Raw genomic sequence first — 17501 nt, forward strand, 5'->3', positions numbered from 1 at the left:
TGAGGCCATGACTCCACTCAGGCCTTTTTAGTGTAAAATCTTAACAAGTCAATCCAAAATTCAGTGTGATTTGTGCCATTGCTGGGTGAGTGAACATTGAAAGGAATGGGCCCCCACACACCACTCACCACTCGCATGCCGAGTGCCCCGGCACCAGGGGACACAATGGCAACCCTTGGGCTCCGTAATACAAGCCCAATCCTTAAGGCCAGAGGGCCAAGCTTTCCCTCTCTCAGGTACTCAATGGGGAGAAGCGATTTACACACGGTATGGTATTGGCACGAAAATAACCCGATGTCCCTTACGCCACAGTTTTACAGAGTTTTGGGCTAATGTTAGATTTGTACTGTTTTTGTATCAGGGAGACCTGCTGCGACACCCCCCTGGACTGGTCCCCCCCCCCGGACCTGCCGCCTCATGCCTTGGCCGACTAGGATGCATCACTGCAAACACAGAGATTCTCCATGAACAGATATTACTACTACTACTACTACTACTACTACTACTACTACTACTACTACTACTACTACTACTACTACTACTACTACTACTACTACTACTACTACTACTACTACTACTACTACTACTACTACTACTACTACTACTACTACTACTACTACTACTACTACTACTACTACTACATCATTCATGCCTTGGCCGACTAGGATGCATCACTGCAAACACAGAGATTCTCCATGAACAGATATTATTACTACTACTACTACTACTACTACTACTACTACTACATCATCATCATTCTTGCCTTGGCCGACTAGGATGCATCACTGCAAACACAGAGATTCTCCATGAACAGATATTATTATTATTATTATTATTACTACTACTACTACTACTACTACTACTACTACTACATCATTCATGCCTTGGCCAACTAGGATGCATCACTGCAAACACACAGAGATTCTCCATGAACAGATATAACTACTATTACTACTATTACTACTATTACTCCTACTAATACTATTACTACTACTCCTACTACTTGAGGAAAGGGATTCAAATTATTAAAATACAAATTACAAAAGGGAGATACATTTCAAAAATGTTACAAGAACGGCTGTGCTATCTTTAACCATAAAGGGGTCGAGGCCAGCTCTATGACTGCCAGCCCAATCAAACGCTAACACTTCTTCAGTGGTCTATGGGCCCCTTGTTGCTGCAGCTTCGCATTGGCAGTTGCCCCTTTTGCCCTACCCCAAAACGACGGATAATAGGTCTAAAACTAGAGGCATAGATGTAACGTGAAAGGATAATACCTTATATAAAGGGTGGCAATAAGTGGAACAGTCTTCCAGCAGAAGTGGTAGAGGTTAATAGAGTGGGGGGATTTGAACATGCAATTAAGCCATCCAAGACAAGCTAAGAAGAAAACAAAAAATATCTGGATCATTAGGCAAATCTGATATATATATAATATATGATCTTATGGATGGGAACATGTTTCCTGTATGTGTCCAGTTGTTTGACTTTTTTTTTGGAATTCACTGTTCCTCCAGATCTTTATTATAATGATGTAAATCAAATCATGTCTTCTGATCAGCCGTCTCCAATTCCTTTTGTTTAGTTTTAAACTCCAAATCAGTTTTGGGTTCAAATCCCATTTTCTGAATTGTATCAGCATTTCCAATCCTCTCTGTCTCTACGAAGGAGGGGGCTTTAAAGAAATGCTAATTAACCTGGGGGAAGGAGAGCTTGTCAGCACTGGGTGGTTCATATCCAGAATATTCTGGTGTCAGGACCCCATATAAAGTCTGGAACTGGTGCACAATTGGAGTGAAAGTGAAGTGAAGTGAAGAGAAGAGAGGAGAGGCTTCAACAACATGGACCAGAGTCAGGTAAATAAATATACATCCAAAATGATTGAAATGCATGGGAATTTATTTGGCTTTCTCTTTTTAATATCTCTGGAAAGAGAGTTGAACACATTTTAACTGTTAAATATATACTTTTTTTTAAAATTAAATTGGATTCTTTTTTTTAAATTCTATTTTATAATACATTTTTAATATGGATTTGCTCTAAATGAACACTGTTGTTGCAAGGAGGGGGAGGAGCAATCCATGGGGAGCTTTTTTGAGCAGAAAATGGTTACATTCTATAGAAATGAGTTGTTTATTAAAGTGGATTTCGATATCTGGACAGTAAAAGTTTTTAGTACATGTGCCAAAGGCGTGGTAATGAAATTTTAAAGAGTAATTATTTGTTTTTACATTAATAATATATTATTGTTATTCTATATTATATATTATATTTCCTATTATTATTATTATTATTATTTATTATAGTGCACCTCACTATTTAGAAGGTATTCTGCTGGATTATATAGTGTGAATCATACTTTACATGTGCTTTTACATTTATGCAATCAAGCAGTCTATGATCAATTCCACTTTTATTGTATGTCGACTTTTATTATTATTATTATTTATTGTTTTATATAGCGCCATCAAATTCCGTAGCGCTGTACAGTTTTGAGGTTAACCATCCCTAAGTTGATGTGTGATATCTGCTTTCCGCACCCTAAATCACTCATCCCCCTTTTGTAACTATGTTTTGCCCCTCTTATTTTCTCTAGAAAATAAAAATTACATTTTTCCAGCATATTTTCAATGTATATTTGCATCATGTCCCACAGGGCCAGAGAGGGTGGATAATCCTGCAAATCATTGTTGTTTATTCTCTTGTTTATTTTAGAATGTTTGGCTTCCGAGTTATGTTATTTGTAAATGAACACATCTAGCAACTCAAATTGTTGAAATGGTTTTATTAAACTTGCCGGCCAGGCTTATATGGTGCCTGGGCATGATGGGAGTTGTAGTACAGAAACATTTCTATTATACAAATAATAACCATGTTGTCTTACTTTAAAAAAGAGACAATCTAGCAATTCAAATTGTTGACATAGTTTTATTAAACTTGCCGGCCAGACTTATATGGTGCCTGAGCTTGATGGGAGTTGTAGTAGAGAAACATGCTTGCTTAGCTGAACATGACTTTGCTGATTCCATAAAGTACTGTGTTTAATTATTTATCATTCCATATGGAAGCCGCTTTAGGTTATAGAAGATTAAGGCCGTATTCATCAATTGAAAAGAGAGCTAAATCTAAGACTAAGTGTTATGCCTGGAGCGATCGGCGGTGGCACCCCATTAGCGCGCATGGTCATCATGGCCCTAAATCTATCTCTTTGCCCCAGGATTGTTCGAGTTTTGTCATGGTGAATATCATTTAAGATGGCTGGTATCTGTGTGACTACAATGGCTGTCCGGGGCTTGAATGTGTCCATGCATTCCAGATGTGGTGTTCAGGATGTTAACAGAATATTCAGACATTCGTACCAATACATTTGACCCCGTTCCCTGAAGTTGCACATTCACGCTGAATATCTGTGCTATCTTTTATTTTCAGGTGTGTTTAAACGGGTTAAACGATGATAATAAAATGGCTCTTATAACATGGATGAAGGTGACCAATGCGAGTCTTATTCAAGTAAATGGACAAAGAAAATATGGCGGTCCACCTCCAGGTATGTGTCCCATTGTCACACTAGTTTCTCCTGCTCTTCAACAGGTGCTTCACTGATCCCTGGGGAAAAAGACCAGAACAAACCAACTTAAGTAGATTTGGCCAAATGATACATCATACATGCCTGAATATAAGACCAGGGACCAAGTGAAGTCTGAGAGTCCTACAACAGGATTAATGGGCAGACTAGACTTATCCTGAGGCTCTTATCTGTCATCAGATTCGGTTTCTCAACATATCAAGGTTCTAATCCCTCTAGATCGTAAGCTCTTTTGAGCAGGGCCCTCCTCACCTCTTGTTTCTGTAAGTCAATTTTTTTATGGTATTTGACCATATACCTTTTTTTTGTCTCCACTCTCTGTGGTCTTCTGTTTATTCCATCCTTTTTACTAAAGATAGAACAACTTCCTAATGGTTGCTTTCTCGTGAAACAGGTTGGAGTGGAGAAATTCCAGGCAGCGGCACGGAAATATACATTGGAAAAATACCGCAGGTCATCTACGAGGACAAGCTAATTCCGCTTTTCGAGCGCGCTGGGAAACTGTACGAATTCCGGTTGATGATGGCCTTCAGCGGTCTGAACCGAGGGTTTGCCTATGCTCGTTATGAGAATAAGCGCAGGGCCTTTGCTGCCATAGCTGCTTTTAACGGCTATGAAATTCTAGCTGGCCATAAGATTGTGGTGTGCAGAAGCACTGAGAAGTGTGAACTTTTGCTTTATGGCGTTCCATCTTTTCTGGACCACGGAGCCGTAGAAAGGTTCTTGGAGGAGAACACATCAGGCGTGGAAGAGGTTGTTCTGTATCAGAGTCCGGCAAAGGAAGATGTAAACCTGGCGATAGTGAAGTATCGCTCACATAGAGCAGCGGCCGTGGCTAAAAAAAACATATGTCAAGGTATGCGATAATAAATTTGTTATTTTGTGCTTGTAGTGTTTAAAATGTTGTGGGCATTTGGCACAGATACGCTTGTTCTTGGATCAGGAACTAATTCAGCATTACCAAAGTACATATTTATGAATAAAATGTTAAATTTAGAGACTAAGCTGTCACTTTGACCTTTAGCGGTATTGTTTCTCTTATTAAGCTTTTCTTTTGTGTCCCAGATCTGCAGCCTATACGCGGTCATCTGCTTACTGTGGACTGGTTGAAGTCTGAAGTCAAACATTACCTTCAAAGTAATTGTCCTCAGCTCGGCTTCCATGTGCCACGCTCCATGCATCGAAAACCGAACACCGATAACAAGCTGTCAGACACCCGTGGATGCTTTGAAAACGGGCAGCTTATTAAAGCACTCTCACATCAGACTGCATCAACACCACCGGTTTCCGTGGCCATCAGACCCAGCAGCGCTGAGGAGTTCACCCCACGTATCTCCAACAGTCATGGCCCAGAAGTAGAGGATGTCTCCCGATTCCTTGGACACGCGTGGAGGAACCGGTGGAATACGGATCAGATGCAGAGCCGTGACACATGGGCTATGGTGCAGAGAACTCTACATTTGGAGGCGTTACTGAAGGCGCTTATCAGTAAGGAATCAATAATTCTCGCGTACTAGATTGCCACTCGCTGCGTAAATTGTTGGCGCTACATAAATAAAATATAATAATAATAATAATATACCCTTATGAGTAAAAATATACATGCACATATAACAAAAACCGAAATTGCATATTTTGTGGTGCTAGAGATGTTGCACGACACCGAACGCTGTTACGGCACTGATTTGAAACACTATTTCTACCTGGGTACAGCTAAACCTCATCTGGTCCTATCACCGTAGACGGGTTTATGGGGCAAATCCCCAATTGCCAGTCCAACTTTGTCAATGAACGGTCAATAAGTGAGGGAAATTTGGAAAAAGTTCACAGGTGTGAGAACACAACAAGCCCAGTAAATGAGGTAGCCCATGTAATAGTGACTAAGGAATGAAAATGTGACATCATAACATGTCATTATCTGAACGCCTCTACCCAGAATTCTTACATTGGATATCTTTTGAATTTGGAGAGGGGTGGTTTATATTTTAATCAGCTGGCGGGGTTCCCTTATTTGTAAGTTGTGTTCATAAAGCTCATCCCTGGCTCTCAAAAAATAAAATGTAAAAAGTTCTTACACGGGTCTCTGTCTTTCCTTACAGGCAGAAACGATGTACAAGAAAAACCCAGAGATGCTCAGCCAGCCACGTTACTGCCGGGAAACCAGAACCTAACCGTCCGCAATCACCGGGGAGCAGGAACTGGAAGAGGGGATGGGGAGCGCGACACAAGAGCGTTGGTGAGTGTATGTAAATACTTCTTATTCTTCCTTGGTTTTCTTTTATTCACTTATTTATTGCCTGTGTTTTCGTTCACAATTATATTGAAGGACACGGTGGAGACAGTATCCCAGCCGGTGATTCTGTATGGTTCAAAACAGCATCATTTCTTTTCTCCTAATCTACCTGCATCATGACCATATATATACCGTGTTTATTTGTAAAAGATGCAGAAATGTTTTTTTTCCTATAAAATGGATTTTCTGTAAACAGAAAAGGGTTTCGGTTTATAAAACGAAATCAATGAAATGTCAAAAGAAAACGTATCTTACTCCAAGAGGACATGGACTTTATTATTCCTAACAACACACACACCGGTGAAGTTAACGACATGCCCAAATAATCAAATAATATTCGCTAAAGACGCTTATCCATCCCTCTTCAACGCACATTCATCAAAGAGAACTGTATAAGGAGCATAGAACGGATCCAGTCAGTGGAAATGATGGCTAAATGTATTTTAAGCACTCTGGTGAATGTGCTTATAATTGAAAAGTACAAACCATGTTAAAATTCAGTATTTTATTATTTTTCTCATTATTTCTTTTTTTCACAGGGGGCACCTGATGCAAGATATTCAGAAGGCATCTGAAGAGGTTAAAGAGCAAGTTGTGGCAGTTTAAAAGCGGACAACAAATGCAAGAACCCATCTTATTTAGGCGCCCGACTCCTACTGTTCTAGTAGAGGATGGAGTTACATGCGCGCTCACAGTTTATTTGTAAAAGCTACATTTCAGAACATTTGATCTATACATCTATGATGGGAGTTCATCTTTAATCGATGTGTGCAGCACTGGTCTGTTTCCGGCCAGCCTTGACCAACTAGGCTTTAAATGATTTTGTTCTGTTTTGTTTTATATAGCGCCATCATATTCCACAGCGCTGTACAATGGGGTTTTAAATGGCCAGTTAGGCGTTAACCTGGAGAGCAATTAAATTTGGAGACTTCAGGGGTATCGGATGTTTTCTGTCTCCCATTGGAAATCGTTAATGGCCTGTCCGAAGCTTTGTTATTTAGTTATTACTGTGTTTCTTGTTATCTTATATTTAAGGTCACTTATACTGGTTGTTTATTGTAAGCCAAGCCCTGCAATAATTGTGCACTTATTTTTTAGTAAATTTTTTATACTTTTTGAGCAAAATATACTCCTACATTGAAGTGTTTTTTCTGTTTATTGGTAGTATTAAAATGTTTTGCCCGTCTTCATTTAGATCCCCTTCGGAGGTCCCTATAGCCATGTGTAGGAACTCCTTGGCTATGTTCATCACCGTATAGTAGACTGGAGGAACTGGGATGGATCAGGGGAAGAGGGGATAGAAAAGGAGGACAAAAGGTGGGAAGTGGTGGGACTGGGGGGGCTGGACATGTTCGTACTTAGGTCATATTATCAGTTTCCCAATTAACATGAAAAGTGGTGACTTATAATTAATACTCACATACATACATTTTATGGATGGTACTCAAATGTCAAAAACATGAATGATTAAAGAGATTGGTCAAGCAAGCAGCTTTTTATGGAATTAACACATTTTATGAAAGTAAGGAATACAAAATGATCTTGAATGGATTATTGGGTAACAATTGAAATCGAAATGCAAGGAAAATGTATATGTGATGTCATTTGCATCCAGCTAAAACACGGTATTGTTAACATTTAGGGAGCAGCGTCAACTCAGCACTTCTAAAACTGAGCACGGTTGATTGTTCATTCTTTATGGATAATTGTTAAATAAACATTTTGTCCAAATAAATATTGTCTGTGCGTTGTTTGGGAGCTTTTTGCTTCTTTTCGTCCGATTCGTGGGGGGTTTAGCCTCGTTTTTGGGGCTTCCTATGTACGAATCACCAAATTTACCAAATAATAATTATGAATGTACTCTGTTAAGTAGCTGGAGAGCTCTGTGCCAGTCAATGCAAACCACCTCCACCTGAAACCAAAACGGGGCCATTAAACCATTCTTCAAATCAGAGCAGCCCAGAAAGAACACGGTAACTTGGTCACGGTGCTCCCAACAATATAACATTCTGTATGAACATATTATTTGGAGGATTGCTTGTATTTCTTCAATACAAGCACCAATTAGACCAAAGTAGCAATGTTTCCTCTGTTTGTTTGTTATGTTTGTTTTATTTGTTATGTCATATTTGTTATGTTATATTTACTATATAATGTTTGTTATATAATGTTTTTTCTGTTAATGTTATATTTGTTATGCTATGTTTGTTATGTTTTTTTTTATTATGTTTTTTCTGTTTGTTAGGTCAGTTATGTTTGTTTGTTTTGTGATATTTGTTCTGTTTGTTATTCTGTTTTTGTTAGGTTATATTATGTTACATTTTGTTTGCTAGGGTATGTTTATGTTATATTTGTTTTCTGTGCTATGTTTGTTATTTATATTTGTGTTTTGTTTATTCTGCTCCAAACATGTACATTAACCCCTTCAGTCCCAGGGTTTTTGGTACCTCAAGTCCCGGAGCAATTTTGACATTTTTGCGGTATGCCGGTTCAGCGATTATTCCCCTTTCCTGGGAATAGTGTACCCATAAACTTATATAGTGTGAGTACCAGTATCTCCACAAAACAGTGTTAATAAATGTGAAAAAATGAATACTAAGAAACATACTTCCCGTTATTGTCTCACAACTGCCACCTTATAATAACACTCTCCAAAATGTTGAACTATACAAAATCACTTCCACTCTAGGGCGCTCATGTAAGATTAAGGGGGAAAAAAGAAAACAACAATAATAGTGTAGACTGTGGTGACTATTCAATCAATCAATATCCTCAGGAGGAAGCCGCTGTAGGCGAAACACGTTGAGGAATTTTTTTACACAAAGGACTTTGACACTTGTTTTTATATAAATATTTATTATATATTTTTATATTATATTTATTGATCGATCGAATAATACTGTCAATCGATCTGCTGGGTAGATCAGTGATCTCCCTTTTTTACCGGCCCGCTAAATAGTTGATTCACTTTGGTAAGGTGTGAGCAAACTGCTAAACAGAATGTCTCCCAACAGTCCCACTTTGCCATCCCACCGAGCTCGATGGAACAGTGGGACTCGAAACTCCCAACCTCTGTCCCCGGCGTCTCGGCGCAGGGGGTAGACATTGGGAGGTATGGAATGGTAATGTATAAAAAAAAGCATAGTGGAAAGAAGTGTAGACAAATATATATATATATATATATATATATATATAAAAAAATACATCACATGTCATATAGGCAGCTCTTTAAGACAGGACAGGCAGGTTTGTCATGGGACATTCAATGCTTACTCCAAGTAAACTCTACACAGGCTGAAGAGCGCAGGGACTATGGAGCCTCTCTATGGAGTTTGGTTGCCAGGATGGTTGCCAGGAAGATGGTGGCATGATATCCTTCAGCTGCCAACACTCCAGGAAACACCCAATCTCAGCTCTACCTTGCCCACCCCTGACTATAGCCACACCCACAACACAGGTATCCTATTGTGTAGGGGGGGAGTGCCATAATTATTACACTTTTACTTTCATCCTACTGTTTCATGCAAGTTTCCCATGATCCTTTTGTATTCGGCGACCTGGAAGCCTCCTGGAAGCCAAACGAAACACAGTGAGCCATTGGGCGCATGAACATGGATGCCACAAATGGCGTCGGTTGTCCCATTCAGAAGCTACGTATTTCTGAAAACATTTTTCACATATAGGGCCACCCTGGGAAATCTGGTGCCGTGTTTGCTGATCAGTGGAGGGGAGTTCAGAGCGAGGGGAGGGGAAATCTAAAAAGTGGGATTTAAAAAAAAAAAAAAATTTTAATTAATTAAATAAACAATATATGGAGCTCAGTGATGCGACCATAATGAGATTATCTCGAGTGCAATGAAAATGTAAATAAAATTAAAAAATGATTTAAAAAAAATTGCCCTGACAATCTATTTCCCTAGTAATACAAAACAAGTAAAAATAAATATTTTTAAATTATTATTTTCAAATCCCTTAAGCCACTAGTATTAAAACAGTACAGTATAGGGTAATATGTACAATTGTTTTTCTTATTTTTGCATAGGATTTTTTTTTTTTTTACAGATTAGCACCCATTGTTATATGTTACTGAAAAAAAAGGATTTTAAATTGTTGTGGGCACATCAAATATGGAAAAAGGTGAATTCTGATTAAACTGGCATATGGTAAAAATGGCAAAAAAATATGGCTTTTAAGGTATTAAAACCCCTCGGTACTGAGGGGGTTAACGTGGCATAGGATGCTATTTTTCTAAGTTGAGTGAATGTAGATTTTTTTTTTTTAGTTTTATGCCTATTTTGGCATTGTATTTGTTATGTGTGTAACCTGTTACAGATATAATATGATAACTAAACTGTTTATTACCCATCTTTTTTTTTTAACTTGTTTGAATATATGAAGCCAGCTGACATCTTGTTTCTTAGCCTTCCTTTGGGGTTTAAAAAAATCTAAATAAACATTTTTTTCACAAATAATCAGGAGCTCCAGCTATTTAAAAAAACTATAAATCAAATGAAATATGTTGATTTTTGAGGTGCAATAATGTTTAATTTCATACCATATATGCAGGAGGACCACTGTTGAGCTAGCCAATCAATCTGCAGGAAAAGCTAGTGATTGGCTGATTAGATACCAATTTTGTGATTGGGTGATTATCATGCCTTAGAAGTTTCTAGGGGTTCCGGACTCTATATAAGGCCGAGCGAGCATTCGAGCGCATTGATATACGATAGATGACATGGAGGGTACCGGGGGCTTGGGGAATATGGAGCCGGACACAGAGAGCCAGGTAACTAGACTCTCCTTCCGCTTTCTAAAAGAAGTCTAGTATTACCCCTTTTTGCATTAACCCGTTGAATACACCCCTCTCAAAAAGCAGGGCTTATGGGTGATTGTAACCGAAGATAAATATTAACCTAGAGTAGCGAGCATTGTGGTACATAAATTGTTAAGTACCCGCACTGGGTTCGCATTTTTTGTGCTAAAATTACTTTTAATGCTATTGGGGATTGTGTTTGTTTTTAATGTAACTATTGGGAGGGGCATGTTAACCCTTTCCCATCGTACACTTAGTTTGGGAGAGAATGCTGTAATTACGTCATGGCAGCTTCTGACACCTGCTGGCCGCAAATAATCCGAATGAATGCTTTCGTTCTTGGTGTATTGAAACCACTATTCAAGTATTTGGTCACCTGCTCGCCAAGTGATCATACCTCCAAACTGCCCCCCTCTTTTGGCCCAAAGCCCCCCCATCTCTCTGTTACCCCAGCATGCTTGATGTGTTTGAACATCCCAGTGTTCTGCAGCCCTGGCAGTTCCAATAATGTGTATAAAAACATTATAAATGTGTAAATAAAATGCATTTTACAATGATGACAGTCACATAAACAAGCCTTGTAGAGCCACACCCCTAACACACCCTCTGGAACAAAGGCCAGAGGCACCGGAAGGTGCTCTGTCATAGAAGCCCCGGCGGAAGTGCCGGCATCAAAGGAGGTTGTCTGTGTGTATCAGGCAAACGTTCACTGGCTGTGGGATGCGCACAGACAACCTCTGCTGCTGTGGGTACTTCCGCCAGGGCTTCTATAGCGGAGCACCTGAAGGTCATGTGACCCGAGCTATTCCACCTAATGGCCTGAATATTGAGCAGGAAATCCTCCAAGCCAAAGGATTCTCCCCATCAGTCACAGATGGAGCTTTCTTTTGATACCATAGTTGGATGATTAGCTGAAAATTTAGAATGAGAAATTTATTAATGGTTTCTCACACCTCTCCCCATGATACCCCTGCACTGATCACAATGTGTTCTCTATGCAGGTCCTCAGACGTGCATTGAGATTGCAGTGTCTGTGCCTCATCGGAGGACAGGACATCCCCTGCAGGGGATATCCTGTCCTCCGATGAACTTCCGGGTTACGTCAGCAGTGAAGTCTAAAATGTAACAGCTTTCCAGCTATCATGGCAGAAGCTGTTACATCAGATCAGACAGCAGAAAGCCGGTGATTCCGGCTTCTGCTGTTGGGGGGGGGGGGTCTGTGCAGCAGCAGGGATGAGTCCATAGGGTATTCTTGGAATGCGCTTTTGGACGTACCGGTACGTCCATAGGGGATTGATGGGGTTAAAGAATTGGAAGAAATTTTGTTCATGGTCCAGCTAAAGAGGATGCTCTAATTCCTCGTGTTCACCTCTCCAGATTCTCCATCTACTATAAAAGTCCAGGTATCAGCCGTGAGCGCTATATCAGGTCTTGCATTCACAGCTCTTTCACCCTTCAGATGTTTCTCTAAAGCTCTGGTCCAAATCAAACCTCAGGATGGTCCCCTGGAACCTTAATCTTGTTTTGAAACAACTTTGTCTCTGTTCATTCAAGCCTCTTCAATCTGTTTCTCTTCACCTTCTGTCATTAAAAACGGCACTTCCCAGATAAAGTTCTCGTTTTGCAGCCCCTGGAACTTGCACCTAAAGTCCACTCTTCATTCTGTTGGACCCATGAAGTCAACCTGCCATTTTTTTTCTATCTCCTCAAAATGTGTCTTCTCACTCTAGATCTGAAGAGATGGATCTCTGTCTATTTGGAAAGGACTCATCCTGTTCGTTGCCACCACGGGACCTAATACAGGTTTCAATGTTTCCAAACGGACCCATAGCTAACTGAATCATATCTAATAGCAGAGCGGCTTATTCTAGCAGGCAAGAATCCACCATCTAGTAGCCATGCCCACTCCAGCCGTCTCAACCTCCTGTGCAGTTTTTTGATTCCTCCTGACCAAATCTGTGAGACTGCTACATGGAGTAGCCGCCATACCTTTTCTGAACATTATAGATTTGACTACCTGGCCAGAGAGGACTCTGCCTTTGGCCAAAAGATTTTGGAATCCGGTCTTTGATTTCCATTTCCCTCCCATTTTTGTTCTTTGCTGAATCTGTCTGTAGTTTCACCAGGGACTGCGGGGAAATGGTGGGTTCTACTTACCGAGAGCTGCTGATCCCTGGTGACGCGCTGTCACTCCCCCTTTTTTCCTATGAATAATTTCCTCTTTTAAGGTGCATTAAGGTGGTTTTCTGAGGTGGTCTTTGTTATTTGCTCAGGGTCACTAGGTGGAGAGGGGTGTTATAATTTAGAGTTGTGCCCTATCTCTGGTACAGAGTAGTCTATCTTTAGTGTCACCAGGGATGTGCAGGGAAAAACAGCTTTCAGTAAGTAGCACTTATGTTTTTCTGTTCTGTAGCTATTGTATGCAACATTAACCCATTCATGACCTACATGATGGACATTTGGATTAAAAGGTGGTTTTGCTTTGGTTAAACCACCTTTTCCTATTTCCTAAGTGCAACCATGTAAGTGGTATAGTAAAAAGAATGCATAGGGTTTATAGTGTTTGTGTTGAATGATTTAAGTGTTCTTGGTGTGGTCAGGTATTTTTTTTTATTGCAGATGTGGATAAATGGAATAAACGATGAAAATAAAGTTGCCCTAGTGACCTGGGTAAAGGAGACCAAGACTAACCTAGTACAAATAAATGGGCAGCGGATATATGGTGGCCCTCCTCCAGGTAATGTCTCATTCTGCTTGCGCTTGCTTGGCTGTGTCGATGTCCTGTATTACCACTAATGTTCAAGATGGCTTCTGTCTTATTGTGTGGGAGGGAGAAGAAAGTTCACGTTTTAAAGGACCCGTGTAGGTCACGGACACGCCTATTATAGAAAAATCATATTAAAGTTATCAGAAGTTAAATATTCACTTTTCTATTGTAAGCTTGCAAGCAGGGCCCTCTCCCCATAATGTATCAGTTTTAGTCTGTTGGTTCTAGTCTTGTCACACCCCTTGGATATATATTGTACGAAGCGCTGTATAAATTGCTGGTGCTTTATAAATGGATAAAAACAAAAAAGCACTTAACCTGACCTAGAAGTTATATTTCTGCTGTTGCTGCCCTCCTCTGTGGTCTGACACTTCTTACAGCCGATTGCTTGTTTGAAGCAGTCAGTCAGTGGTAGGAAAGCGTTCGTGTTGGAAGTGCTTTCCATTGCATGTGTGCTGGGGTTTGTACATACACTGCCCTCAGCGTCCCCGTAACCAGTGCTGGAGCTGACTGGAGGAGAGTATATCAGGGGCAGGGTGATGTGATTGGCTGAACACCATACATTACTAGGCGTTTAACTGGGGGTCAGGGGAAAACGGCAAAGGCACATGAGGGCATTGAGCAGAATTTAAAGGGACAGCTATCCTATAAATTGCATACAATGGCTGGATTGTCGCTCTAATCGTAGATAGCTAATGTGTTTACAGGAAAGGGCTACATGTGTGATACATGGGATCCTTGCATGATCCTGGGAGCAGACACTTGGTTACCTTTATTCTAGTTTCTCATTTAAGAACAGATTGCAAGTATTTGATCTGTCTGGTCCATGTATGTGCAACTACATGTATGATACATTTACTAATTTAGACTTTATGAAATTTAGGTATAAAATTAGCGTATCAGTTGGGCATGTATAGCGGAGGAAGGGGCAACGCTTCAGTTAACTTTCTCCCATTATGGTTTGCCTTGAGGAGACTCCAGACTACATTAAAATGCATTTTTCTATAGTGAGATGTCATTAAACTGTCCCTTTAAAACTAAAGGAGTCGCATGACCTTTCTTGGAAAACAATCTTCAACCAAAGTGTAACGTGTTCATTAGGTTACCCAAAAATATAACTATTCAGACATTGGCCTTGTCTCTCAGGTGAAAGCTTGCTTTGATACCTGGCACTTAAAGCGTTAAGTGTCCTGTTACCAGTTAACAAATTTCTCAGTGTGAAAGTCTGTCTATACCATCCTTTTGTCTGTCTCTCTCTCCCTATCCTATGCGATAGGCTATTTAATATGTGCCGTGTACATTGTTGGCACAGTATAAAAAAAAATAACAATGTTATGTAATGGAGAACAAATTACAGAATTTAATTACAGTAAAATTGTATGATCCAGACCCAGAAACCACTTGGAATAGTCACAACTCTGAAAGGTTTCCTCAGAAGGGTTGCTTATTGTACTGTCTGTGAAATGGTGAGGTTGGCTTGAAACATCTTTAGATATATCGGTGACACCCGATTCTTCTACATGGTATGTTATAACGCTATCTGATAAATGATGTAGTCTTTTGTTATGTTTTTTATTTTTCTCGGCAGGCTGGGTCGGGCATGCCCCGGGAAGTGGGTCAGAGGTTTTTATTGGCAAAATACCACAAGATCTCTATGAAGACCAGCTAATACCATTGTTTCAACGTGTTGGCAAGCTATATGAGTTTAGATTAATGATGACCTTTAGTGGCCTCAATCGGGGTTTTGCTTATGCCCGCTATGTGAGTAAGAGATATGCATTTTCTGCCATTTCTGCATTAAATGGCTTTGAAATTAAGAGTGGCTGCAGGATCTTTGTCTGCAGAAGTACAGAAAAGTGTGAGATCACGCTAGATGGTCTCCCATGTCTTCTGGATAAAGTCAAACTTTTGAGCGCCTTACGTGAGATGACTTTTGGCGTGGAGGAGGTACTTCTGCACCCGAGCCTCACCAAAAAAGATGAAATAATGGCGGTAGTAAAGTACAACTCGCACAGAGCAGCCGCTCTAGCTAAAAAGAGCCTAAGTGAAGGTATGTTGCATACATGGCATTCTTCTATGTAGAAGCTGTATGTTTGTGTGTTTTGCACCAGTAAAGCCCACTTGAACGGAATTAGTCTTGTATCTCCATAGAGCGTATGACACTTCGCTTAGTGAGCCATGTGGAGGGACCATTGGGATTGAGTGTAGCTATATTGAATATATGGAGCATCTCCTTTTTCCCCAGAAAAATGGGCATTCAGTATTGATTAGACCAGTTTAGTTCTGCCTAAAAGTGTTGTTTTTGTTTTTCCCCCCACTCAGGATCTCAGCTTCTTGGTGGGCACTCTTTGACTGTGGACTGGCTGAAGTCTGATATAAAACAGAAGCTGGAATCCCCTAGACCTACGCAGTTCATGGTCGGCTCTCCCTTGTATGAGCTGAATCCTGAGAGCTCTGCTACAAACAGCCTGAACAGGCTCTGCCAAAAGTGGCATCTTGGCCAGCCCCTGTTTCTGATAAAGTTTCTGAGCATGAGCTCATGTGGATGGCAGCGGTTTTGGTACCGTGTAGTGATTCCAAACTACAGCACTCCTTTTACTGGCTACGCTTGGCTAATTGGGGAAAATCTTATACCAACTGAAAAACATGAGAAGGCCAAAGAGGTGGTGGCGCTCAATATCTTGGCGAAACTAGGTAAGTTTGTGGTTAAGCCTACTTCCCCAGCCAGTAGACCGCTCCAGAAATATCTTGACCCTTCCCCCTATAGGGTCAGATTCTTTCCATATTATAATTGTAGGAACATTAAGTCTGTATCCAGCTTGTGAACATATGGTTTTAGGGCTGCAACTAACGATTATTTTAATAATCGATTAGTTGGCCGATTATTTTTTCGATTAATCGGATAAAAAAAATGAATGTAAATTTTTCATTTATTTAAAATAAATTACTAAACAAATGATGTTAAATACAAACAGCAGAATAAAAAAACTTTGATAATAAATTTCTTGTCTTTATTTCCCAACCAGCCCCCCAATATATGCACATTTGAGCCCAGGCTTGCTACGCTGCCTCCCATACATGCCATGCTGCCCCCCCCACATATGCCACGCTGCCTACCACAGCACTCCACGCTGCCTCCCACATCTGCCACTCCACGCTGCCTCCCACATCTGCCACTCCACGCTGCCTCCCACATATACCACTCCACGCTGCCTCCCACATCTGCCACGCCACGCTGCCTCCCACATCTGCCACTCCACTCTACCCCCCACATGCCACTGTGCCCGATACGCCTTATACCCCCTGAAACACCACTCCATCCTCCCCAGACATGCCACCCTGCCCTCCCCACATATGCCACGCCATGCTGCCTCCCACATCTGCCACTCCACAATGCCTCCCACATATGCCACGCTGCCTCCCACATCTGCCACTCCACATCTGCCACTGTGCCTGATACGCCTTATATCCCCTGATACCCCACTCCATCCTCCCCAGACATGCCACCCTGCCTCCCAGACATGCCACTTCTCTACCCCCAGATATGCCACTCTACCCCCAGATATGCCTTATACACCCTGATACACCACTCCGTCCTCCCCAGACATGTCACACTGCCCTCCCCACATATGCCTTATATACTGTATATGCCTTATACCCCCAGATATGTCACTTCACTGCCCCCAGGATTTAGATTCCCCTAAATTAACCCTAAACTCCCCATTAACCATAACTGCCCCTAAATTAACCCTTAACACCCCCTTAACCACAGCATCCCCTAAATTAACCCTAAAGACCCCATCAACCACAGCATCCCCTAAATTAACCCTAAACACACCATTAACCACAACTGCCTCAAATTAACCCCAAACACCCCATTAACCACAGCTGCTCCTAAATTAACCCTAAACACCCAATTAACCATAACTGCCCCTAAATTAACCCTAAACACCCCACTAACCATAACTGCCCCTAAATTAACCCCCACCTCCCCTAACTTTCAGTAGCCCAAATATATATATATATATATATATATATATAT

The 17501-nt window shown here is 40.8% G+C and overlaps 2 protein-coding genes across 2 annotated transcripts; both read left to right on the top strand.

The window, feature by feature from the left end:
• The first annotated feature begins 1841 nt into the window (after window positions 1–1841).
• LOC128490368 (dead end protein homolog 1-like) lies at window positions 1842–6485 on the top strand. The gene is made up of 7 exons (XM_053462222.1): window positions 1842–1856; window positions 3430–3547; window positions 3981–4442; window positions 4652–5074; window positions 5686–5822; window positions 5913–5947; window positions 6419–6485. Exons 1-7 carry the CDS (start codon window positions 1842–1844, stop codon window positions 6483–6485), a joined length of 1257 nt encoding a protein of 418 aa, XP_053318197.1.
• A 6826-nt stretch (window positions 6486–13311) lies between these two features.
• Window positions 13312–16284, top strand: LOC128490372 (dead end protein homolog 1-like). The gene is made up of 3 exons (XM_053462227.1): window positions 13312–13429; window positions 15048–15509; window positions 15782–16284. Exons 1-3 carry the CDS (start codon window positions 13312–13314, stop codon window positions 16282–16284), a joined length of 1083 nt encoding a protein of 360 aa, XP_053318202.1.
• The last annotated feature ends 1217 nt before the right edge of the window (window positions 16285–17501 follow it).

The sequence above is a fragment of the Spea bombifrons genome, chromosome 4 (genome assembly GCF_027358695.1).
Source record: "Spea bombifrons isolate aSpeBom1 chromosome 4, aSpeBom1.2.pri, whole genome shotgun sequence".
Taxonomy (NCBI): Eukaryota; Metazoa; Chordata; class Amphibia; order Anura; family Pelobatidae; genus Spea; species Spea bombifrons.